We start from the raw sequence: 20,157 nt of genomic DNA on the forward strand, positions 1-20,157 counted from the left end.
TCCCCACTCTTGACTCGTCCTCCTCTTTCGTCTGTCCCCTGCGGGACCTGCGAGGTCATGTCAGCCTCCGCCAGCCTACCTGCACCACCTCCAGCCTCTGTCCCAGCCAGCTTGTCTGCACGCTCCATTCAGCCTGTCCCTCTCAGAAAGCCCTCTCAGAGTCCCGCGAGGTCCAGCACCACCTTTTCGCAGAGCCACATTGCCTCGACTGCGGTAATTGATGAGCTTCTACCTCATTGGCGCAAATCCCGCGAGCAAGACCCCTCCGCCCGCCCGTCCCTCTACCACGATGCTTCCCAACCGACCAAGAGCCCCCTTTTCTCACGGAGAATAGACTGGCTGCCTTCGCCCAATGTACTTCACTACGTCCCCATCTCCCTCAGTCCTGAGATTGCCGCCTCAGGCTCGTCCTCGAGTCACCTGAAGCTCTTTACGCGATGGCAGAGCGACGAACGAGTCTCTGCCTGGTGGAACCAGGCCTGGAGCGAAGAGGAGCAGCGCAAATTTCTCGCCGAGGTGCAGGACAAGGATGACTCACTGGGTCTTGTAGGCTACTGGTCAGACTCTATAGAGGAGCTCGGAGAGCCGTGGGGATACGTGGAGCTCTATTGGGCCAAGGTGAGTGATGGGAGCAGGAGGTTGTAGAGCTGCATGACCAATGCTGATAGGAACATCTCCAGACCTCTTCGATACGAGACTTCTATGACTATCCTCAATTCACTCTTGGATTCCACGCCCTAGTCGGAGAGAACAGGTTCAGGGGCCCCGACAGGGTACGGGCTTGGATGGGCAGTGCCGTCTACGTGAGTCTATGTATCGGCAACGAATGGACCCTCCGACCGCGCAGCCTGGCTGATCTTCGACCTTCCACCTCCCTGTCACTCTCATATTCGCCAGCTTGCCTTTGCTCTGGAAGAGCGGTGCAATCTGGTCGTCTCAGAGCCCAACATCAAGAATCAGAAGATGGTTGACTACGAATGCGAGTGTGGAGGAGTCGTGGAAAAGGTGAGTGAGCTAGGAAGTGAGGATGCGCCAGTACCCGGATGATACGTTCTCTGACGCTGTTCCTTGCGGCCTCGCTCTGTAGCCCATCGATCTACCGCACAAGCGAGCGGCGCTGGTCTTCTTCCACAAGGACACATTTCAGAAGCTCTGGCCCATCGGCGGACGTCAGGCGTTAGGTCGGGAGTAGTCGAGGGAAGTTGGGACAGAATTCACAGTCCGGACCTACGTCACCATGAGTCACCCTCATCCGTACACCATGTCACCTCGTCACTCAGATAGACTGTCTCGTATCATTGAGCCCCTGATGATGGCTGTAGGGTCTATTGTGTTGAGTGACTCTAGAGTACAGCGGCACGTCGACCAGATGAATTCGCCGCAACGTCTACCACAGCGCTTGCGCCTCGCACGCGGGCAATCCCTCGCACCTCTCAGTCATGAGTGTCCATTGCGTCCTTGACGAGGCTCGTATCCAGGAACTTTGCAAACTTGGGCTCCACGAAGATGGCCTTCCCTGAGACGAGGAGCTTGCCATTCATGTCCCTGATCTCGCCCTGCACGACTGCTTTCCTTCCCCGATTCTCGACCAAGCTCGTCTGAATCACCACGAATTGATCGGCATAGGTCGGAGCACGATAGTCCAGCTCTAGGCGGGCCGTCACCCCTACCTTGGAAGGCAGGGAGAAGAAGGCAGTCCGGGCAAAGGCCTCGTCGCAGATGGTAGCCAGGAGACCGCCGTGGATGATCCCGTCATGACCACAGAGGGAACGACCGAGGTGAACAAAGGCATAGGCGTCCCCCTCGTGCCCGCCCTCGGCCGCTGCACCCGCCTTGGTCTTGGCAACGATCAGAGGAGGGACTGCGAAGCGACCGGGTCCGCGAAGGGTTCCGGCTGTGAGGGAGTGAAGAAGCTTTGAAGGAGGGAAGCGGCGGTATGGTCTCGAGGCAATGTAGTATGGCTCCGCGGTCGAGCTCGAGGGAGAGGTCTCCAGAGACGGGCTCTGTGTACTGGGATTGCTGCCAGAGAGCACACCTATGCTATCCGATGGGCGCCCCTCGACACGACCGCTAGCATTTTCGCCACCCTTTCCACCATCGCCAGCAGAGAGGAGATGCCGCACCAACGGTAGCTCCATGAGCTGCTTTTCAATCTGAGCTGTGTGAGCTATGCCTTCCTCAGAGCTGGCATGCGGTGCGGCAGGCGCCTCCCTAGGCTTGACCATGGTTACGAATGCTGGCGGATAGAGAGAGCCAACGGCGTAAGCCCCCGCTCCTACCACGCCGACCAGGAGGGCCATCGTGAGTGCGGAACGCGGACCTGGTGTCTGGGCCGGTGGTGAGGTCGAGAGAGGACGAGACTGCGAGGCAGGCACAAGAGGAGGCCATCCTGCCGTCCGGAAGTGAGAGGTCGAGGGAAGTGTTACCGCTAGTGCAAGACAGTTGGGCGTGAGCCGCCGGCGAGCTGTCTGCCTCAAAGGAAGGGCAATGGTGCAAAGACGAGCGGAAGAGGTGAGAAGGGAGAGGTGAGCATTCAAAGATTCTGCCTAGGCGAGTGTTTCTTCCGGCGAGGTACGTACCTGAGCAGCTCGCGATAGCCCTGTACTGGACAAGTGTGAGCTCATGATTAGTACAGTCCAGGCAGATGAAGGAGGGATGGAGCAATCAAGGAACAGGATACAGAGACGAGTGAACAGCATCAGGAATCAGTCCTGAAGCTGAGATTCGGACGTCCGGGGAAGCCGTTCCTGTTCCGGGGCTCCGCCACAATGCGCCGTCGGCCGAGACCGAGATCGGAGGCGCGAGCATACTCACTCAGCCAGGAGCAGTCTACAAATAAGAGACACATGGATGAAGTTGTTCGCACGACGGTGAACAATGGCAGACAAAGTCGATTAGCACACGCAGCATTGGGCACGACGATGTATCAGATTGCATGCGTAGCAGCCTTCCTTTGACATGTCGCATACTTTTCCTCTCCGGCCCTGCAATTAGTTCTTCTCTACAATTCATCCCTGGGCACCTCTGCAGCTCCACCAGGCACCCGGTCGCTCAGCTGCCTCTTCACAAAGGCAGAGAGGACGTTCATTCTCTTCTTGATCGAGTCAACCTTCTTGCCCTCCAGCAGCGAAGTACCATCGAGGTGCTTGCCCATGATCTTCTTCAGCCTGGCCGTCTCCTTCTCCACGTACTTCTTGTCCTCTACAAGCTTGTCCATGATACGAATGTAGTAGTCGGCAGCGGCATTCTTCTCGGCACTGGAGTTGGTGCCCACCTTTGCCTGAGCGAGGAAGGCCCTAGCGTCCTCGACGATCTTTGAGCGATCCGTCTCGGCTTCGGTCGAGTAGAATCGCGAGGCCAGCGAGTCGAGTGAGGGAAGGCGCCCGGCAAGGTCGCTCAAGGCACCGCCTGCGACACGGTACAGCCCACACTTTGAGTTGATCCACTGAATGAAGTTCGTCTCGGTTCGGCCTCCGTCGTAATCCTGCGCCTGCTTGTTGCTGCCCTTGGGGAAGAACTTGATGGTGGGGAAAGACTTGACGTCGTATCGCTGGGCGATGGGTCGGTTGGCCCCTTCGTCGGCATCCATTTGAGCAATGACCACCTGAGAGGACGGGCAAGCAGCAGTCTGAATGTGAGCTCTTGGACATATGCGTGCGAATTCCGACTCGCCACACACTAGACACTCACTGTATCATCATTTTCGTACACCTTGGCTACTGCATTGTAGACCGGAGCAAGGTTCTTACAGTGACCACACCATGGGGCGTAGAACTCCACCAAGACATCCTTGTCTTCCTGCATGACGATCCTATCGAAGTTGCCGGAGGTGAGCTGCACAGCGTCTACTGTCACTGGCTTTGCGGCCTCCTTGGCCTGCGGTGGCGAGCCACTGCCATCGCCAGTCAGCTTTCCAGTAGCGCCAGTCTTTTCATTTATGAATTGAACCATGGCATCTGTTTCCCGGGGTCCCTTGTATACTTCAAAGTTGTCAGAGTTTGCAGGGAAGAAGAGCAGGGTAGGGTACCCCTTGATATCGTATTTTCGGCCAAGATCCTTGTTCTTGTCGGCATCCACCTTGGCAATGAGGACCTTGCCAGGCTGGTGTGCAAACGCGGCGGCAGCGGCAGCGAATTTGGGCTCGAGCTTCTTGCAGTGGCCACACCATGGTGCAAAGAATTCTACGAGGGCAGGGCGGTCTCTGCCCACACTGGCTTCGAATCTCTTGGTGTCAGTGAGGTCGACGACGGTCTTGGCAGCTGCCAGCGTAGCCACGAGGACCAATAACAGGAGATGAGGAATGACTGATGAGGCTCTCATGGTTAGTGAGTGGGAAGCGGAGGCAGGGAGGGTAGGGTGAAAGGAGTGGCAGAATGGAAAATCGGAAGCCTCGGGGTGAAAGTGACAGCACTGAGCGCACACGCACGCACGCACGCCAAGTGGAGCTTCCGAAACGCCACTTCCGGCAAAAAGCAATACATTTCACAGCAGCACGCGAAACTGTTCCATTTGGACTTGTACACAAGGGAACGAGGTATCACACTGATGTCTTCTGAGCACTTCTAGCTCAACTAAGCTCTTGCGTCTACGAGGTCACCTTGTGGAGGGACTCTGCAAGGTGCCTGACGTTGTGGTCGGTGATACCTGCCACTGAAATTCGGCCGTCCTTGGTGAGGTATACATGGTGCTCATTCTTCAGCTTCTCGACGGCTTCGGGCGAGATACCCAGGAAGGCGAACATGCCAATTTGGTTGGTGATGTGGTCCCAGTTGTTCTTGTTGCCCAGGTCCTCGACCAGGAGCTTCTTTAGCGTGGCGCGCATGCCGTTGATGCGGTCGGCCATACCCTTGACCTCGGTCAGCCACTGTTGGTACAGGGCATCGTCAGCCAGGATGGAGCCAGCGATGCGAGCTCCATGAGCAGGAGGGTTTGAGTAGAGCGGGCGCACGACAATCTTGACCTGAGAGTCGACCCGTGCGGTCTCTTCCTGCGAGCCAGTCACAAGAGAGAAAGCTCCAACTCGCTCTCCATACAGGCCCATGTTCTGCAAGAGGGGTAAGATCGCACTTGTGTCAGCCTACAAGGTCAAGGGAAAAAAACCTACTCGATCTTCGACTAGCGACTCGCCTTTGCGAAACTCTGGCTGAGAGCAATCTGGTGGCCCTCGGAGATAAAGTATCGGACGGCAAAGGCATCACGGTCAACGTCGCCAGAGGCAAAGCCCTGGTAAGCCATGTCGAAGAAAGGGAAGTGGCCCTTCTCCTTGACGACCTTGGAGATCTCCTTCCAGTCCTCCTGGGTCGGGTCAACACCAGTAGGGTTGTGAGCACAGGCGTGCAGAAGGACAATCGAGCCCTCGGGAGCACTCTGTAGCAAGAAGGAGAACGACGTCAGTTCAGTCTACCATTACCCCTACCAATCTCCTTGCATAGCCTGCGACTCACCTTGATGTCCTCTAGCATTCCTTTGAGGTCGAGACCAACGGTGTTCTTGTCATAGTATCGGTACTGGTTGACCTCCAGGCCCGAGTCCTTGAAGATGGGTGTGTGGTTGCCCCACGAAGGGGTGGGAAGGAAAATCTTGTTCGACTTTGTGTAGTGCTTCTTGAGGAATTCGCCTCCGATACGCAGAGCACCGGTGCCCGAAATGGACTGGGTAATGGCAACCCTGCCCTCCTTGATGGCTGGCGAGTCCTTTCCATAGGCAAGGATAGCTGCGTTCTTGGTGAAGTCTGCTAGACCAGTGATGGGGAGATATTCCTTGTCTCCCTTGGCTGAAATGACAAGCTCCTCAGCCTAGTCGCGGGAAGGGTTGGGAGCCACGGGCGTGAGCTTCGTTTGCCATCGGGAAAGTCGGATGCAGCATAGGAGGACCTGGATCGGCGTTCTGTGTACTCACCTTCCTGACCGAGGGAAGCACGTACGGCTTTCCATTTTCGTCACGGTAGGCTCCTACTCCCAAGTTGATCTTCCTGGAATCAGTGTCCTTCTTGAAGGCCTCTGTCACACCCAGAATCGGATCAGGTGGTCCGGCCTTTACGTGAGCCCAGGTCGATGCAGGGGCTGTCCGTGCCAGGCGCAGCGCGGTTGACGGTCGAGCAGAGGCGGTGGCAGTGAGGGAGGAGGAGGCTCGGGCGGCCCGAGCTCCTTGTACGAGTGATCGAGCGAGCATGATGTTGGTAGTGTTGGCTGCTGGAGATGGTGTGAAGTGAGGGAGAAGTCGAGAAGAAAGGCGGTAATGTGGACTCTGCAGTCGTGGGTGGTGGTGCGCCTTGGCCCGCCTTGACTCCCTTTCCTTCCCGCGGGCCAGGAAGGAATCGCCGAACATCGGAGCGGATCTGAAAAAGTGAAATCTGCGCAACACTGTTGAATGCAGGTCATGGTAGACTACCACGCTTCACCCCACCTCGTACCTGCCAGCGCCGCGTACGCGTCCGTATGCGCTTGTCTGCTCAGAGGATATCGTCATTCCTATCGCAAGCTGTCAAATTGCCCTTGTCCAGCCGTACAGTAGTGGCCACTCCTCTCCGAGCTCATTTGCCCGCCATGAGCGTCCACACCGCACCTGCGCCTCCCCATCAGCCACTCAGCCACGCCTCATCCTCCCTGCAAGAACCGCCTGCTCACGGTCAGTCCCCCTTCAAGAGGGCTCGTCTCACCCACGACAATGCCACCGAGACCAACAGTGACAATGCGACCGCCAGCTCCAGCAAGCTTGTGGATGATGCGGTCGCAGCTGATGCTCACGTCGACAGTGGACCTATTAGCTCCTCCCGTCATCCCCCGCAGGCAGTGGAGCCACCTCTTCCTCACGAAGCTCGGCTGAAGAGGATACCTGCGGGCCTGGAATCATCGTATGATCCAGCGACATTCCCCGCAGAGCTTCCCAAATCCACTTCCATTCTAAACTACCGCAAGGGCCTATTCCTGGCTCCAATGGTACGCATTGGCGCACTGCCCACTCGCCTCCTCAGCTTGGAGTACGGAGCTGATCTGGTGTGGGGCCCGGAGATTGTAGATCGGGCCCTGATGGGAGCCGAGAGAATCGTCGACAAATCTACGGGGGCTATTCACTACATGAAGGACAGCAAATCTGTCTTCTCTACTCATCCCATCGAAAGGCCCTACCTCATCTTTCAGCTGGGATGCGCTACGCCTGCCTGGGCATACGATACCGTCAAGATGGTGACAGAGCACGACGATGTGGCGGGCGTCGATCTCAACTGTGGCTGTCCAAAGAACTTCTCAACCACGGGAGGCATGGGCGCTGGCCTTCTGCCTCGACCAGATCTACTTTGCGATATCCTAAGAGCCATGCGAAGGGCTGCGCCTCCGCACGTTGCTGTGACGTGCAAGATCAGGCTTTTGCCCACAGAGGAGGCTACGAAGAACCTCGTGAGAATGATCTGTCGTACTGGGGCAGTCGATGCGATCACCATCCACTGCCGCACCAAGGAAATGCGGCCTCGAGAGAAGGCTCTGCTGGAGCGCATCAACGAAGTCGTCGACACAGTCAGGGAAGAGACGGGTGGCAAGATGCCAGTCTGCCACAATGGCGACTCGTGGGATTTCCACGAGGCCCAGACTATCATGAAGAATGCCAACGTCACCTCGTCTATGCTTGCCCGAGGTCCCGAGAAGAATCCATCGTGCTTCTCGCCCGAGGCTCCCGCTTCCGTTGTGGACGAGATTGTGCCCAAGTGGCTCAAGTACGCCGTTATGCTGGACAACCACATCGGCAACACCAAGTATTGCCTCAACGTCCTAGACTGGAACTCTAGCAAAGGACTGAAGAAGGACCAGATCATCAAGGTCAAGGAGTCCATCGCCAAGTGCAAGACATTGGAAGAGATGTCAGAGGTTGATCACTACAAGGGCAAGATCGATCTCAAGAGGTGCAAGGAGGACTGGCAGACGTACGTCATGGGGGACCTGCAAAGGGTTCTGAACGAGCGGCAGGAGAGGAGGAATGGCGAAGTTGGCAATCTGACCATGGAGGGAGGAGAGGGCAGGGCTGAGCAGACTGAGGAGCAGTCCAACGGAGCATTGGCAGGACCGGCCCCTGTTGCTGCATAGACATGGTTCAGAGAACCTCCAGTTCCTCTCGCACGCATATACGTCTATAACCATTTGTAACATCGTTTCATCATTCCTATACTGTCCTTGGTGCACTGAAGACTTCTCCATGCCCTGATCTAGCCCCGTTTCACCTCCCTCCTCTGCACTCGAGCGTCTCCGCGATCAGCCCGAGCTGCCAGCTTCTGCTGCCTCTTGCTGAGGGTTTCGGTCTTCTCCTCCCCGGTGCCCTGAGCTGGGCCTGCATTTCGAGGCGCTGCACGACCTGTGACGGCCGAGAATAAGGAGGCGATTGGATCTGCGCCTCGGAACAGGAAGGGGACGATGAGCTTCGAGTATGCCAGATACGTTGAGTAGAGGGGAATCTGTGAAACGGCGGCACAAGGGTGCGAAAGTCGATCAGCGCCAGCTCAGAGCTCTACGCTTCCTTACGGCCCTTAGGTATGTGATACTCACCACGGCATACAGCCACCAGAACCTCCTCCAGATCAGTGCCGTACCAACATGCACTGCCCAAGTCACAAAGACGACGTCCCACATGAGTGCCGTCAATCCTTCCGCGCTAAGATCATCCCCCTTCTTGGCCATGTCCCTCATCACCAACCCCAGACCAGCAGCAATGGCCTCGGTCAGGACATACTTGATGATGTCCCACTTGTACGAAGAGGAGCGACGACGGTAGCCCGGGGTGAGGAGAGTGAGGGAGAGAATCTGAAGGAGATTGGTGATGAGGAAGCCTCGGAAGAGGAGCGTGAGGGAGGAGGCGTTCTGCGAGGAGATCCGCTTGGATGCTCCTTTGGCCTAGGTGAGATTGAATCCAAGACAACAGTCAGATGGAGACAACAGAACGACCCATAGCCCTTTTTCATACTACTGACCATGTTGACGAGCTCTGCTTTGCGGTAAAGATGCGGAGAGATTCAACCTAGCGCTGGTGCGGGAAGGTGAGAAGATGTCACTGCCATTGGGAGCGAGCGCACCGGCATTTGCGGAAAGGGAGGCAGGAGCGGGGGCCACCACCGAGAAGCCTTCTTTACTGGAGGTATTGCTCATTGTCTCTACCATCGTAGCGAGGTGTCCAAACGTCCGAGTGTTGCTGCTACCGTTCCATAGACTCGGGTTGGAGGCAAGAGTAGCATGGGCGACAATGCGACCCCTTCGGCTGCCGTCGACTTTCTTGCCGGCACCGCTGGAGGTGAGTAATGACAAGGCTCGGTATCGAAGATACATTGCTGGGATTGACCCCCAATCCCGTCACTCTCAGGCATAGCCTCGCTACTAGTGGGACAGCCATTTGACACCATCAAGACTAGACTGCAAGCTCAGGCCACCCCACAATTCAGCCTACAAGCTGGACATGCGACCCCGGTTGCGGCCTCAACCTCCACCACCCCTCTCTTGAATGCTGCTGCAGTGGCTCCACGGAGTGGAGCAGCGGCTCCTGTCCCATCGTACGGAGCATCGATCATTTCCGTAGCGCCCACACGGTACTATCGTTCAGCTACCGATGCTCTACAGATCATTGTCCGTGAGGAGAAGTTCTTTGGGCTCTTCAAGGGCGTTACGTCTCCCCTCTTGGGCGTAGCAGCGATGAACGCCTGCATCTTTGGCTCCTACGGCCTCGTCCTACGCTACCAAGGCGGAAGCGAGGCCGGCGGTGGTGCTACATTAGGACAGATCTTTCTGGCAGGATGTGCGAGTGGAGTGATATCTTCGCTCCTCACCACTCCCATTGAACTCATCAAGATCCGCGAGCAGCTGGACTGCTCTACGAAGGGCGCCAAGCCACAGACCTTGACAATCATCAAGCAGCTGTGGGCGAAGAGGAGGCTTGCAGGGCTCTACCGCGGCCTAGGGGCCACATGTCTGCGAGACCTGGGTTACGGTCCTTACTTTCTCTGCTACGAGGTCTTCAATCGGATGCTCCTCTCTCTGCACGACGCTACGCCATATCCTTCCTCACAGCCGCCTCAGCTTTCGAACCTGGAGTTAGCATGCTCCGGAGCTCTGGCGGGCGTTCTGGCCTGGGTCTCTACTTTTCCAATCGACTGCATCAAGACGAGGGTACAGGCTTCGAATCGCATCGATGGAGAGGCGGGTTGGAGCCTCGGGCGAGGCAGTGTAGTCGCTGCGACGAAGGAGATCTGGAGAGAAGGCGGTGTGAGAGCCTTCTGGAGAGGTGTAGGAGCGACCGTGATGAGAGCGATCCCCGTCAATGCTTCCCTTGTGAGTACAGCGCCTTAGGAGAGTGGACCTCCGCCTCAAACCCCGGCCAGCTAATCCATACACCCATTGTGCTCTTGCTCGGCCTTCACAGTTCGTCGTGTACGAGGCGACGAAAGAGGCCCTGACCAAGAGGGGTTTCTGAGATGAGATCGTCTCATTTGTACATAGACCCATATGCATACACGGTGCAATGTCATCGAATCTTTCGTCAAATGTCTGCACCCCACAGTCATTTCACATCCCCAATGTTGCTACTACTTTGCACGTTGCCACAAATCATAAATCAGCATGCCACTATACGGCATTGTTCTCATCCAGTGTCTTCTTCAGAGGTCTGACTGTCATCTGTGTGTTGCTCTCGCCTCGCCTCGCCTCGCCTCGCCTCTCCACTTCCGAAAGCGAGACCGCCGGTTCATCGACCTTTTGCCTGTCTCGCGCATGCTTCTCTCCTCTGTCATCGTTCCCTCCCCTTCTCGCCCCTAATGAGTCTCTTCTCCCTTCGCAAGCTTGTTACGGGTACCGGCTGGCGACCGGATACCGAGTACAGCGGATTGAGCTGGTCAGAAGAGCTGGCCATCAACGACCACGGGCGCCATCGCGGCGTGCCCGTCTTTGGCAGCCCCAATGGGATGGATACGACCGCACTGGGTCCCGAGGTGTGGAAGTTGGTAGCCGCTACCCCGGATGTTGGAGCTGGATCGCCAGCGAGAGCAGGAGTGGATGCTACTTGGGGGCCCTTGGCTTCTGCGTCTTCGAGTACAAGCGGCACAGGCGGGTCAGCAGATCCCACCGCGTACGACTTTTCCAGCGGTCTCTTCTCCTGCCGGTCTCTCTCCGCCTGCGAACCCTGCCCGCCGCAAACGAGGAATCATCCCTTCTGCAGACCCTATGGGAATCGTCGACTTGTATCCTGCAAGGCGAATTCTAGCCGGCGTGACTCCCTGGAGTCTCAAAAGCAGAATGTCACGAGCCGAGCTGGCGTGGGGGAGGAACAGGGCATCAGCGCTGTAGCAGCAGCGATGGAAAGGGCTGTAAAGCCTCCCCCGCCGGCAGATCTAGAGTTTCAGGGGTGGGAGGCATGCGGCAAAGTCATATCCTCAGAGACGCGTGACTACTTTGAATTCGTGGTGAGTTGCGACCCGGCCTCTCCGCTGTATCTGACCATGCTCTGACGACGTCATCCTCTGCTCTCCGAATTGCCCCACTTCTCCTCCGCACAGCTCATCCTCATCCTCCTAGGACTTGGCTCTCTAGTGATGCTCGTTCGGCGCAATCGAGAACTTCTCAAGCTGCAGCAGTCTGGTCAGACGGGGACAGGCAGAAGTACATCGGGGGCGGCCCGGCGCAGGAGGGCAAGACTGGGGTGAACGAGGCAGTCAGGTCGTGAACAAGAGTGAGAGGTTTGGGGCTGACAGAGCAGTGGACTGCCCTGCACCAGCTGCTGTGTCACTCGCAATCGCAATATACCCAACAACTATCCTTACCGCTCATAGCTGAATAGTGTATGTCTTCGACATGCGGCAAGAGCCGTGACAGAGTAGGCCTGGTGCGATGAGATTCGCTTTCCCTGCCGCGAGCTTGTCACAAGCGCTGATTGCCCCTCTCATCGAGACAGGCTCGAACGAAGACGGCGATGACTTGGAGATACATTGACCAGGACTCTTTTGTTGCCCATGACCCTGAATATCCATCTGCAGACAGGCTCTGCACAACAGCACTCCTCACACCTGTATCCAATGCGTTTGAAGAGGACTGAGGTCGCCTCCCTTTCCAGTCTCGATTCTCCCCATCGGCCATCTAGTGATCCAACGAGTTGATCAGCTTCTCTAGGTCAAAGTTCGGCGAGTCCGGGTCTGAAACGACTGAGAGCGGAGAGAGAAAGAAGGAGAACGTCAGCATCAAGGTCAGATGAGGGGATTAAGTGCGAGATCGCCCAGGGGTAGCAGCAAGCGATCCTGCAGAGAGTGCTCGGTTGGCACCGCTTGTACTCATATGTCTGGTCTCTGTCCCCCGCCTTGGGAACATGCAGAAGCTTTCTTCCTGCCCTCTGCCGCCAGCCTTGCGACGTGCATTTGCAATGTACCTTTCTTGATGGCGTGCACGACCTCCCTTGTTATCGCTCGTCCACCCCATTTGATGCGAAGAGTGCCTCGCGGAGACTCCTTCGTACGCGCTGCCGGTGCCCAGCCGCAAATCCGAGCGCTTCGAGCAAGCCTGGGCATCGCAGAATTGGCTGACATGACCTGCTACGCTGACGACACCTTGACAGCCTCGCTCTGACCTTCTCATGCCCGTTGATTGTCGCGGTCTCTCTCCACCGAGCAGCATACTCACCATCACTCTGCATCGCGGCAACATTCTGCACCAGTCGGTTCTTGTACGCCTCCTTTGCCTCCTTGATCAGGTTCTCCTTCCTCTTCCACTCTGCCTGTGCAAAGTTCTTGTCCTCGACTCCTTGAAGAGTCCTGCGATGCAGGATTCCGTAGCCGATGCCGCCTACGAGGGCCGAATAGCGCACAACCTGATGGGTAGGGAAGGAGTAGGTGCGAGGTGAGTTTATAGCTTCCTGATTGGCCGAGCCTCGGCTAAAGCCCCTTTGGAGACTAGCTCAGGCTTGTAGCAGCAGCCTTGAGCCTTTGACAAAGTATTGCCAATCTCATGTCCCTCTTGTGATGCTCACGTTGACCACTGGCGAAGGGCTCATGATTCTCTGAGTGCGGAAAGTGAAGGGGAGACGGAGAGGAGAAGAGGATGGGCTCGGCGGGTCCGGTCGGCTTCAGAAAAGAGAGGTAATGCCACGAGGTAGAGTTGCTTCAAAGGAGCTTATGTCGTAGAAGTTGCGGTGTTGCCGATGATGGATACCGACGAGGATGATGGCTGGCGGGTTTGAGTATGGCAAGACGAGAAGATCCCAGCTGCCCATCGTGATCCTGCCGTGTCGCTTGGCCCCGCCTCCGACCGACGCCGACTTCGCGCGCACCCGACGTGAGACCAGGCAGACAGGCAGCCAAGGCCAGGCAGACAGAGGGCCAGTGACGGACAGCTTCGCAGCTTAGCAGTCAGCTACAACATTGCAATGACTGAAGTCGATACAATTACAAGTGGATAGCAAGGCACATTGACAAGATACATGGATATAGCGACACGTATGAACAAGGATGCAGAAGAGACATGGATGGATGCAATAGGTGGGATGCTGTGCAGCAAGACGCTAGCACTGGATTCGGAGCTCTGGGCACAACCACAGGCGTCATTCGCTCCTTCAACGCTGGACAGGCCAAGGTCCTGAGAGGGGTTGCGGATCTAGTTGGTGCAATTTGCCTACACGAGCGTCAGTAATGGATCATACTGGTTGGTGCTGTGTCACTGCACTCACCTTTTCAAGGGATGGTACTGGCTGTATAAGCTCGCAGACCGGTATGAACAGACACGGACGCACGCTGGCCACGGCTCGGCATTGTGCTCTCGATGTCATCGGAGATCATCTGCCAGTATTGAGCCCTAGTGCACCTCAACAATTTCGGAGAAACGAGGTGGATGAAGAAGACGGCTTCATCTTCGATTTGCTTCATGGCGGCGTTCAGGTTCCGATCTCGGGCTTGCTCCATGGTGGGGTACTCCGTTACTCGCAGTGAGTTCTGCTCCTTGATCATGAGGTCCCTGTGGTTTAGGGCCTTGTCCCATAGGTAGTGCAGCATGTCTGAGATGCACTGTCCTTCCAGAGGAACAGCGACGGTTGCTTCATTCTGCAGAGGCAGGGGACTTCGAGGGTAGAGGGGCTCGATGGCGCGCCTCAAAGCCGTGGGGGGCAAGAGAGCCAGGTTCAGGTGGTAGACTTCATCCAAGAGCTTGAGTGTGTCGTAAAGACAGTCTCCTAGTCCCTCGGCACTCCATCCGTCGTATTCGATGGCGTAGGGAGGAGATGGGTCGGGAGGAGAGTAGGCAGGAGTGGGGTCACAGTTGGCGCGTCGGCGTCTAGCGTCGGACGGGTCAGAGAGGGAAGCCGCGAAGGTCACGCGAGACGTCGAGGCGTCGGGGGCATTGGAGGTCTCCACCACCATGGGAATGGTGCTGAGATCGTCTAGATCACGCCAGAACCAGCGCTGCTGGGAGTGGTCTACCTGACGGCGCTGGCGAAGCTCTTCCTGGTGCTCAGGGGAGAGCTCAGACGAGGGTCTTTTGAAAAAGCACTGCACTAGCCTAGCGCGAGCTCGGGACACAGCAACAGGAGTCAGTCTCATCGTGTATGCTTGTAAGAGCGATTGCGGATGGCAAAGATACAGTAGGTCGTCAAAAGGTGGTAGTGGTAGACAAGGAAGGGCCGTCAGAAGGGATTGGGTTGGCCAGGAGGCATTTGAGGCTCGTCGAAAATGCTTCCGTCATGCTGTGTCAGATCTGAAACCTGAAATGTTAGTTCGTGTCGCGTTCTGGTCGCCTCGGGCACGGGAGCGCGTAGATGACTTTTGGGAATGAATTGAATGATTGTACAGATGATGTGATCACGCCTAGCGCATTGTAGCTTGCTACACCCAAGCTCCCTCCGCTGTCCACGCCGCCCGTATAGGCTACTCATCGTCGCTGCCCGTCGCGAAGAAGTCATCACCCTCGATGCCGCCGCTCCCGCCTGCCGGAACCATTCCGCTCTGCAGCGCGCCTGCCTGCCCCCTCTTGCGCTTCTTCTCCCTGACCTCACTCTCGGCATCCTTGCTTTCGTTCATGTCCAGCCGCAATCTCTTCGTAACACTGTTGCTAGTCTCCTCCGAAGCTCTCCTCTCCAGTTCCATCTCCGGCTCCTGGGAAAGGCTGCCGTCGTTCATACCAGCTTCGACCTTCTGACGGACTGCCATTGCGCTTTCATGAGTCTGACGTGCCCGCCTGGATTGTTCCGAGTCAGGAGCGCCCTCTGCTGGCTTGACGAGCGGAGATTCTCCAGAGCTCGGGAAGAGGGCGACGTACTTGACTGCCGTAGGATAGTGCTAAGGATCGGCGCAGAGGAGAAGTCATGGAGTCAGCATGTGTCAAGATCAATAGTAACGAGCAATGACCCTCCCCCTGCTCCCTGTATTTCAGATAGTAATTGAATGGTTACGCGTTCTCTCCATGGAATTGTAAGACTAACGAGATTCCTGAGTGTATTTTGTTCATCCTTTGTGAGGGCCCTCCCGTAGATGGCATCCGTTTCGAGACTCACCAAAACGTAATTGAGCAGGACTCTTTTCTCCCTTAATTCTGCTTCGAGCTTCTTCCGTTTCTTTTCGGGCTGCTCAGCCATTTCCTTCTTCACCTTCTTGATTTGTCTGACCAGTTTCTGTCGCTCAAAGAAGCGGACCTTGTGGTACCTCTCTGCATTCTTCCTCTCCTTTTCGCTCGACTCCTTTCTAGCCAGATCTGACTCCAACGAGGCGAGACGGCGCTCCGCTTCCTGCCTCACATCCGAAGACAGCTTGTCCTGGTACAGAAAGAGGAGGGGTCATGGGCGCGGTCAGCGTCGGTAGTCAGGCCTCGTGAAAGGCGCACTTGTCTCACCTTGGCAAGAAGACGCTTGGTCTGGCGCAAGGCAGCCTTGATCTTGCTGGCGCCGACCTCGCCAGGCTGCTTACTAGACGAGCCGGAGAAGGGAGGCCTTGGACGGCCATTATGATGTGTCTTTGCTTTGCCATCTCTGGGCGCCGATGCCCTCCTCGACTTTTCTTCGCCGCCTTTGCTGGCTACATTGAGGCAAGATCGAAACATGGTCAGCAAGGGGTCGTCTGCAGAGGATCTGGAGCTGTGCTCGTTCGAGACTCACGTCGCTTACTAGGAGTTTGACTCGGACCTTCGCCTCTGTCTGCTGACTCCGGCTTTGCCATGGTTGCCCGTTCTCAATGGTTTGGGTCTCGGTGAGACGCAGCCAGGAAGGAAGTGCACCAAGAGGGCGTAGGATTTTCCAGGCACACGGCACTTGTCTGCCGCGGGCCGACTGAGACTGCTGCTTCTCCTCCTCGGATCTTCGGAAGCAGACCTTTTTCCCTCCGAGCCCCGCAAGTGAATCCTATATCTATCTATCTTTGCATCGCCCGCTCCTGATATCGTATCCCCAGCAATACCCTAATACCTTCACTCACTTACAATGGCAGACGTCAAATATCTCGAGACTCTCTTTGGTGAGTAGCCCTCGCGCGGCAAGTCTAACGACTCTTTACTGATCCGACCTCTTTCCCGCACGGTGCCTATTCCGCTACCAGAGTACCACCCTGACTTCCCCAAGCCTGGAGTCAACTTCTGCGACATCCTCCCCGTCCTGCGAGACCCTCTGGCCTTTGAGTCTCTCATCAGCCACATCCTGCACCACATCTTCACCGTCACTCTGCCCAAGCTGCGTGAGGGCGTGCCCGATGCAGAGAAGAAGAGTGTCAAGATCGATGCCATCGTTGGTTTGGACGCTCGTGGGTTCCTCTTCGGACCTCAGCTAGCTCAGAGGCTAGGAGCTGCTTTCCTTCCTGTCAGGAAGAGGGGCAAGCTGCCGGGAGAGAACGTCCAGGCGGAGTACGTCAAGGAATACGGTACTGTGAGTGGAAGCATACAGCAGAGGGACGTTCCGCGTCTGTCTCTTTACACAAACACGACGAGACTGAGATTGAGATTGAGATTGACCTTGCGCCGCCCTCGCTCTGCCAGGATGTCTTTGAGCTGCCCTCCAAGCCCATCCTCTCCACATCTGGCAAGCCAGCTAACATCATCGTCGTGGACGACCTCATCGCAACCGGTGGATCCGCTGGTGCAGCAGGCGAGCTCGTCCGGAAGGTTGGAGGCAAGACCATTGAGTACATCTTCGTGGTTGCTATTCCCTTCCTCAAGGGAGAGGAGAAGCTCGATGCTCCCTCATATCAGTAAGTCGCTGGAGGCAGCGCCAGGTGAAGGAATACGTATCTCTGATCTTATCTGAACCCGCTCTCCGCACCCCACACTCACAGCCTCGTTGAATGCGATTGAGCATCTTGCCGGAGCAAGTTGAGATTGTAGACCACAACGCAAGCACTCATGTCACTGTAGCGCCCCTTGTATAGACTTGGCAACTCATATGCTCGATCTTGTCCCACTATACTTGCTTGCCTTGCAAAGAAAGGCCTCACGTCGTGCTCCTCGCTGCCAGGCTCCCCGCCTGCCTTTCCGCTTCCGTGATTGTCTCGCAGCAGCGTGTTGGACTCCACTCATCTCAACGCCTGAAGTATCCGCTCCTCCTTTCCTCCTCCCTCCCGCCACACACCGTCCGTCATGGCGCTCGCAATGGTCTCGACTCCTCTTCGCCCGGCACACCGTCTCACAAGCGCCGTCTCGCTAGCTTCCTCTTCCTCTGTCCGCCTCTTGCCATCCGCCAGAAGCAGGACGATCCGGCCCCTACCACCGTACCCCACTTCGCTCTCGGTCCCACGTCAGCTGAGCACTTCACCTATCCTTCGGCAAGCGCATGCCGACCACCACTTTGATACCCACAGTCTCATGACTCGGCTCGAGTCGTCAGGTATGCCGAGGTCGCAAGCGGACGCTCTGGTGGCTGCGCTGAACGACGTCGTCTCCGAAAGTCTGAGGCAACTGGAGAAGGGATGCGTGGGCAGGGAAGAAGGGGAGAAGTGGCGGTATGCCCAGAAGGTGAGCAGCCAACCGAAGAGGAGGGTAGACACAAGCTGGAGTACTTGTCATAGCAGCCTCACTGACGATAGCTTCTGCCGCCACCACTGCCCACCCCTTCGTCTTGGCAGGTCGACTTTGCCCGCTTGAAGTCGGAGATTCAGCTCTTAGAACGCAACGACTTTGCAATGATGAAGACGGAGAACGAGCGTCTGATGGCCGATGTAGAGAAGCTCAAGCAGCGTCTGCGCGAGGAAGTCACTCGAACCACGGCTGGGGTGCGGCTGGATCTGAACCTCGAAAAGGGAAGGATTAGGGATGAGAGCAGCGTACACGCCTTGAAGATCAAGGAGGTGGACACGAGGATCGAGAGTGAGATTGCTGGACTGAGGACAAGCATTCAGAGTGCCAAATTCAACGTCTTGTGAGTAGGACAGCGCCGAGGACGAGGGTAGTAAAGACAGACTAGACCATTGACGTCTGAACCTGCTTGCCCTGCTGCTAGGCAATACCTCGTCGGTGTAGCCACGGGTGCTGGAGCTCTGTTGCTTGCCTTTATGCGTTTTGTGGTAAGTATCGCATCGACTGCCATCCTACCACCTGTGTCGATGGGCCTCATGTCTGACGTCCTTCTCGCAATCTGGTCTCCTTTCCACCTTTCCTTGCAGCTCTGATCGCCTCCACGCGGCTCGCCGAATTCCAATTGGATTGTAGACGGCTCAGGACCTTTAGACTGCCACTGTCCTGCGCTCTTCGACATCAAATCTCCCTCTACTGTGTAACATATGACTTCACTCAAACCAAGACCCATCTCAGTGCCTGAATGCAAAGCGCTTCTCAGAGATTGTAAACGATCGGGTAGGCGCTCGTCGAACGCATGAACGGTACAACGACCCGCAGTTGAACGAATACGGTTGATAAGTAATGATATGTTATACACAGGCGCACATAGAGAAGATGCGGTACAAAGGGGCAAACAGCGGCCACATACTCAGTGAAGCAGGGCAAGGGGCGAGGAAAGAAAGGGTATGGATGCGCAAGGGCCCGCGTCTCCCCAGCCGCAGGAGTGGCTCCTCTAGAGGAAAATAATGCCCATTCCGCCCAAGACACCTGCTAGCAGGCTGCCCAGCACCATCAGAGCCGCGGTTGCGGATCCCAACTGGCTACGTGATACACCTGCAGCATTCGTAGTGCCAGGTACGATCTGTGTGGCGTTGCATAAACGAGAAAGGGGTGAAATGATCAGCCTGCCATCCTTCGAACCCACGCTGGCGAGGTCGCTCTGGACCTCTACCGCCGAGACTCACCTGCAGATTTGTCGGGTTGGGATTCAGATCACTCGTTGCTGCCGTCGGCGACGAATTCGCTGCCAAGCTAGCATACACGGCGCTCAGATCTGTGCCCTGAATTGTGGTAGTGGGTTTGGAATACGCGTATGTGTAGGTGTCCGTCGACAGAGACGGTCCCACTCCCACGATTGACGTAGCTACGGCGGGATTGGCACTTGCATAGGTGGCATCGGGGGTAAAGGTGACACTGGGGGCAAAGGACGACGTGGAGAAGACTGAGCCGCTGAGGGGGTCCTCGGAGGATGTGGGGTAGATTTGAGCGGATGTGGGCGTGGCTGAGAGGATGAGAGCCGCCAGGAGGGCAAGGGTGGCAAGGAAGCGGCGTAGCATGGCGAATGAAGATGTTGGGTACGTCCGGGTACGGTGTGGGTATCGAGGGGTGGACGACGGTGCTCTTCGAGGTAGTGGCGAAGAACGAAGAGGCGTTACCAAGTGCCCTTTGAGTTTCGTGAAGAGCAAGCCGAGTAGAATGCAGAAAACGCTGCCAAAGGAGGTCTCTGTATGTGTCGCAAAGAGACAAGAGTGGCGAGAAGGGTATTCTGAGGAAGAAGACGAGAGGTTGAAGGACGAATGCGAATATGAATACGAAGGATGGATACGGATGGAGCCTAGAGTGAAGGATGGATGTGGGGTTGGGAGGGAGTGCTGCGCCGCCAGACGAGGCGAAAAGCCATAGGCCGCACCCACCCGTCGCCTGCTTGTCAGTGCCGGGCTTCTAGGCGGGGGGCGCATGCACCCACACCCACACACGTCCTGTCTGGGGAAGCGGAGAGAGCCACGAGGCAGGCACCACGCCAGTCTCGCCGACTTCTCGACGCAGCAAACTTGCGTCGAGGTTCTATACCCCGCGTCGCACCACAACGTCATCGGCGGCAGAGGAGCAGTCTCTCCGTCTGAGC

General features: G+C 56.6%; 14 protein-coding genes across 14 annotated transcripts; 6 read left to right on the top strand and 8 right to left on the bottom strand.

Moving 5' to 3' along the window:
* Window positions 1-57: 57 nt before the first annotated feature.
* BCV69DRAFT_296114 (hypothetical protein) lies at window positions 58-1,192 on the top strand (the record flags this gene model as incomplete). The annotated part of the gene is made up of 4 exons (XM_025493968.1): window positions 58-618; window positions 681-803; window positions 898-1,005; window positions 1,088-1,192. 4 exons carry the CDS (start codon window positions 58-60, stop codon window positions 1,190-1,192), a joined length of 897 nt encoding a protein of 298 aa, XP_025350961.1.
* Window positions 1,193-1,279: 87 nt separating this feature from the next.
* On the bottom strand, window positions 1,280-2,679 carry BCV69DRAFT_265076 (Thioesterase/thiol ester dehydrase-isomerase). The gene has a single exon (XM_025490772.1). The coding sequence runs from the start codon at window positions 2,298-2,300 to the stop codon at window positions 1,434-1,436; it is 867 nt and encodes a 288-aa protein (XP_025350962.1). The 5' UTR covers window positions 2,301-2,679; the 3' UTR covers window positions 1,280-1,433.
* Window positions 2,680-2,976: 297 nt separating this feature from the next.
* On the bottom strand, window positions 2,977-4,320 carry BCV69DRAFT_265077 (hypothetical protein; the record flags this gene model as incomplete). The annotated part of the gene is made up of 2 exons (XM_025490773.1): window positions 2,977-3,604; window positions 3,691-4,320. The coding sequence occupies 2 exons, from the start codon at window positions 4,318-4,320 to the stop codon at window positions 3,002-3,004; spliced, it is 1,233 nt and encodes a 410-aa protein (XP_025350963.1). The 3' UTR covers window positions 2,977-3,001.
* Window positions 4,321-4,575: 255 nt separating this feature from the next.
* BCV69DRAFT_279719 (hypothetical protein) lies at window positions 4,576-6,193 on the bottom strand. Its single transcript, XM_025491350.1, has 4 exons — window positions 5,899-6,193; window positions 5,445-5,795; window positions 5,128-5,367; window positions 4,576-5,044 (listed from the first exon to the last, which is right to left on the bottom strand). Exons 1-4 carry the CDS (start codon window positions 6,169-6,171, stop codon window positions 4,586-4,588), a joined length of 1,323 nt encoding a protein of 440 aa, XP_025350964.1. The 5' UTR covers window positions 6,172-6,193; the 3' UTR covers window positions 4,576-4,585.
* Window positions 6,194-6,863: 670 nt separating this feature from the next.
* Window positions 6,864-7,757, top strand: BCV69DRAFT_239919 (FMN-linked oxidoreductase; the record flags this gene model as incomplete). Its single annotated transcript, XM_025489987.1, has 1 exon — window positions 6,864-7,757. A coding segment is annotated over one exon (894 nt), but the record flags the coding sequence as incomplete, so codon positions are not given.
* Window positions 7,758-8,134: 377 nt separating this feature from the next.
* On the bottom strand, window positions 8,135-9,056 carry BCV69DRAFT_10789 (hypothetical protein). Its single transcript, XM_025489057.1, has 3 exons — window positions 8,954-9,056; window positions 8,532-8,876; window positions 8,135-8,440 (listed from the first exon to the last, which is right to left on the bottom strand). Exons 1-3 carry the CDS (start codon window positions 8,954-8,956, stop codon window positions 8,195-8,197), a joined length of 594 nt encoding a protein of 197 aa, XP_025350966.1. The 5' UTR covers window positions 8,957-9,056; the 3' UTR covers window positions 8,135-8,194.
* Window positions 9,057-9,062: 6 nt separating this feature from the next.
* BCV69DRAFT_254510 (mitochondrial carrier) lies at window positions 9,063-10,617 on the top strand. Its single transcript, XM_025490556.1, has 3 exons — window positions 9,063-9,270; window positions 9,340-10,301; window positions 10,393-10,617. The coding sequence occupies exons 1-3, from the start codon at window positions 9,213-9,215 to the stop codon at window positions 10,441-10,443; spliced, it is 1,071 nt and encodes a 356-aa protein (XP_025350967.1). The 5' UTR covers window positions 9,063-9,212; the 3' UTR covers window positions 10,444-10,617.
* Window positions 10,618-10,747: 130 nt separating this feature from the next.
* BCV69DRAFT_279722 (hypothetical protein) lies at window positions 10,748-11,795 on the top strand. Its single transcript, XM_025491351.1, has 2 exons — window positions 10,748-11,428; window positions 11,522-11,795. The coding sequence occupies exons 1-2, from the start codon at window positions 10,784-10,786 to the stop codon at window positions 11,666-11,668; spliced, it is 792 nt and encodes a 263-aa protein (XP_025350968.1). The 5' UTR covers window positions 10,748-10,783; the 3' UTR covers window positions 11,669-11,795.
* Window positions 11,796-12,098: 303 nt separating this feature from the next.
* Window positions 12,099-13,005, bottom strand: BCV69DRAFT_296122 (hypothetical protein; the record flags this gene model as incomplete). The annotated part of the gene is made up of 3 exons (XM_025493969.1): window positions 12,099-12,163; window positions 12,636-12,822; window positions 12,982-13,005. The coding sequence occupies 3 exons, from the start codon at window positions 13,003-13,005 to the stop codon at window positions 12,099-12,101; spliced, it is 276 nt and encodes a 91-aa protein (XP_025350969.1).
* Window positions 13,006-13,681: 676 nt separating this feature from the next.
* Window positions 13,682-14,542, bottom strand: BCV69DRAFT_296123 (hypothetical protein; the record flags this gene model as incomplete). The annotated part of the gene is made up of 1 exon (XM_025493970.1): window positions 13,682-14,542. The coding sequence occupies one exon, from the start codon at window positions 14,540-14,542 to the stop codon at window positions 13,682-13,684; it is 861 nt and encodes a 286-aa protein (XP_025350970.1).
* Window positions 14,543-14,752: 210 nt separating this feature from the next.
* Window positions 14,753-16,192, bottom strand: BCV69DRAFT_254515 (hypothetical protein). Its single transcript, XM_025490557.1, has 4 exons — window positions 16,090-16,192; window positions 15,828-16,009; window positions 15,493-15,750; window positions 14,753-15,277 (listed from the first exon to the last, which is right to left on the bottom strand). Exons 1-4 carry the CDS (start codon window positions 16,148-16,150, stop codon window positions 14,867-14,869), a joined length of 912 nt encoding a protein of 303 aa, XP_025350971.1. The 5' UTR covers window positions 16,151-16,192; the 3' UTR covers window positions 14,753-14,866.
* Window positions 16,193-16,376: 184 nt separating this feature from the next.
* On the top strand, window positions 16,377-17,368 carry BCV69DRAFT_279727 (PRTase-like protein). The gene is made up of 3 exons (XM_025491352.1): window positions 16,377-16,444; window positions 16,526-16,848; window positions 16,959-17,368. Exons 1-3 carry the CDS (start codon window positions 16,411-16,413, stop codon window positions 17,172-17,174), a joined length of 573 nt encoding a protein of 190 aa, XP_025350972.1. The 5' UTR covers window positions 16,377-16,410; the 3' UTR covers window positions 17,175-17,368.
* Window positions 17,369-17,747: 379 nt separating this feature from the next.
* BCV69DRAFT_240747 (DUF1640-domain-containing protein) lies at window positions 17,748-18,475 on the top strand (the record flags this gene model as incomplete). Its single annotated transcript, XM_025490002.1, has 3 exons — window positions 17,748-17,930; window positions 18,041-18,333; window positions 18,415-18,475. Coding segments are annotated over 3 exons (537 nt in total), but the record flags the coding sequence as incomplete, so codon positions are not given.
* A 258-nt stretch (window positions 18,476-18,733) lies between these two features.
* Window positions 18,734-19,906, bottom strand: BCV69DRAFT_279729 (hypothetical protein). The gene is made up of 2 exons (XM_025491353.1): window positions 19,217-19,906; window positions 18,734-19,113 (listed from the first exon to the last, which is right to left on the bottom strand). The coding sequence occupies exons 1-2, from the start codon at window positions 19,586-19,588 to the stop codon at window positions 18,985-18,987; spliced, it is 501 nt and encodes a 166-aa protein (XP_025350974.1). The 5' UTR covers window positions 19,589-19,906; the 3' UTR covers window positions 18,734-18,984.
* Window positions 19,907-20,157: the final 251 nt, after the last annotated feature.

The sequence above is a fragment of the Pseudomicrostroma glucosiphilum genome, assembly GCF_003144135.1.
Source record: "Pseudomicrostroma glucosiphilum strain MCA 4718 unplaced genomic scaffold BCV69scaffold_1, whole genome shotgun sequence".
In the NCBI taxonomy this organism is placed as follows: domain Eukaryota; kingdom Fungi; phylum Basidiomycota; class Exobasidiomycetes; order Microstromatales; family Microstromataceae; genus Microstroma; species Microstroma glucosiphilum.

What these genes read in the sequence shown, in the direction of transcription:
- BCV69DRAFT_265076 (XM_025490772.1), bottom strand. Translation starts at nt 2,300, where the DNA reads ATGGCCCTCCTGGTCGGCGTGGTAGGAGCGGGGGCTTACGCCGTTGGC.
- BCV69DRAFT_279719 (XM_025491350.1), bottom strand. Translation starts at nt 6,171, where the DNA reads ATGCTCGCTCGATCACTCGTACAAGGAGCTCGGGCCGCCCGAGCCTCC. An exon ending in GAATGCTAGAGGACATCAAG is followed by an intron (nt 5,368 to 5,444) that starts GTGAGTCGCAGG and finishes TTCTTGCTACAG; the next exon opens with AGTGCTCCCGAGGGCTCGAT. An exon ending in TCAGCCAGAGTTTCGCAAAG is followed by an intron (nt 5,045 to 5,127) that starts GCGAGTCGCTAG and finishes CCCCTCTTGCAG; the next exon opens with AACATGGGCCTGTATGGAGA.
- BCV69DRAFT_10789 (XM_025489057.1), bottom strand. An exon ending in TCTGGTGGCTGTATGCCGTG is followed by an intron (nt 8,441 to 8,531) that starts GTGAGTATCACA and finishes GCCGTTTCACAG; the next exon opens with ATTCCCCTCTACTCAACGTA.
- BCV69DRAFT_254510 (XM_025490556.1), top strand. Translation starts at nt 9,213, where the DNA reads ATGGGCGACAATGCGACCCCTTCGGCTGCCGTCGACTTTCTTGCCGGC. An exon ending in TCTTGCCGGCACCGCTGGAG is followed by an intron (nt 9,271 to 9,339) that starts GTGAGTAATGAC and finishes CGTCACTCTCAG; the next exon opens with GCATAGCCTCGCTACTAGTG. An exon ending in TCCCCGTCAATGCTTCCCTT is followed by an intron (nt 10,302 to 10,392) that starts GTGAGTACAGCG and finishes CGGCCTTCACAG; the next exon opens with TTCGTCGTGTACGAGGCGAC.
- BCV69DRAFT_279722 (XM_025491351.1), top strand. Translation starts at nt 10,784, where the DNA reads ATGAGTCTCTTCTCCCTTCGCAAGCTTGTTACGGGTACCGGCTGGCGA. An exon ending in GTGACTACTTTGAATTCGTG is followed by an intron (nt 11,429 to 11,521) that starts GTGAGTTGCGAC and finishes TCCTCCGCACAG; the next exon opens with CTCATCCTCATCCTCCTAGG.
- BCV69DRAFT_254515 (XM_025490557.1), bottom strand. Translation starts at nt 16,150, where the DNA reads ATGGCAAAGCCGGAGTCAGCAGACAGAGGCGAAGGTCCGAGTCAAACT. An exon ending in TCAAACTCCTAGTAAGCGAC is followed by an intron (nt 16,010 to 16,089) that starts GTGAGTCTCGAA and finishes GCCTCAATGTAG; the next exon opens with CCAGCAAAGGCGGCGAAGAA. An exon ending in TCCTGCTCAATTACGTTTTG is followed by an intron (nt 15,278 to 15,492) that starts GTGAGTCTCGAA and finishes GCCGATCCTTAG; the next exon opens with CACTATCCTACGGCAGTCAA.
- BCV69DRAFT_279727 (XM_025491352.1), top strand. Translation starts at nt 16,411, where the DNA reads ATGGCAGACGTCAAATATCTCGAGACTCTCTTTG. An exon ending in ATATCTCGAGACTCTCTTTG is followed by an intron (nt 16,445 to 16,525) that starts GTGAGTAGCCCT and finishes TTCCGCTACCAG; the next exon opens with AGTACCACCCTGACTTCCCC. An exon ending in ACGTCAAGGAATACGGTACT is followed by an intron (nt 16,849 to 16,958) that starts GTGAGTGGAAGC and finishes TCGCTCTGCCAG; the next exon opens with GATGTCTTTGAGCTGCCCTC.
- BCV69DRAFT_279729 (XM_025491353.1), bottom strand. Translation starts at nt 19,588, where the DNA reads ATGCTACGCCGCTTCCTTGCCACCCTTGCCCTCCTGGCGGCTCTCATC. An exon ending in CCAACCCGACAAATCTGCAG is followed by an intron (nt 19,114 to 19,216) that starts GTGAGTCTCGGC and finishes AACGCCACACAG; the next exon opens with ATCGTACCTGGCACTACGAA.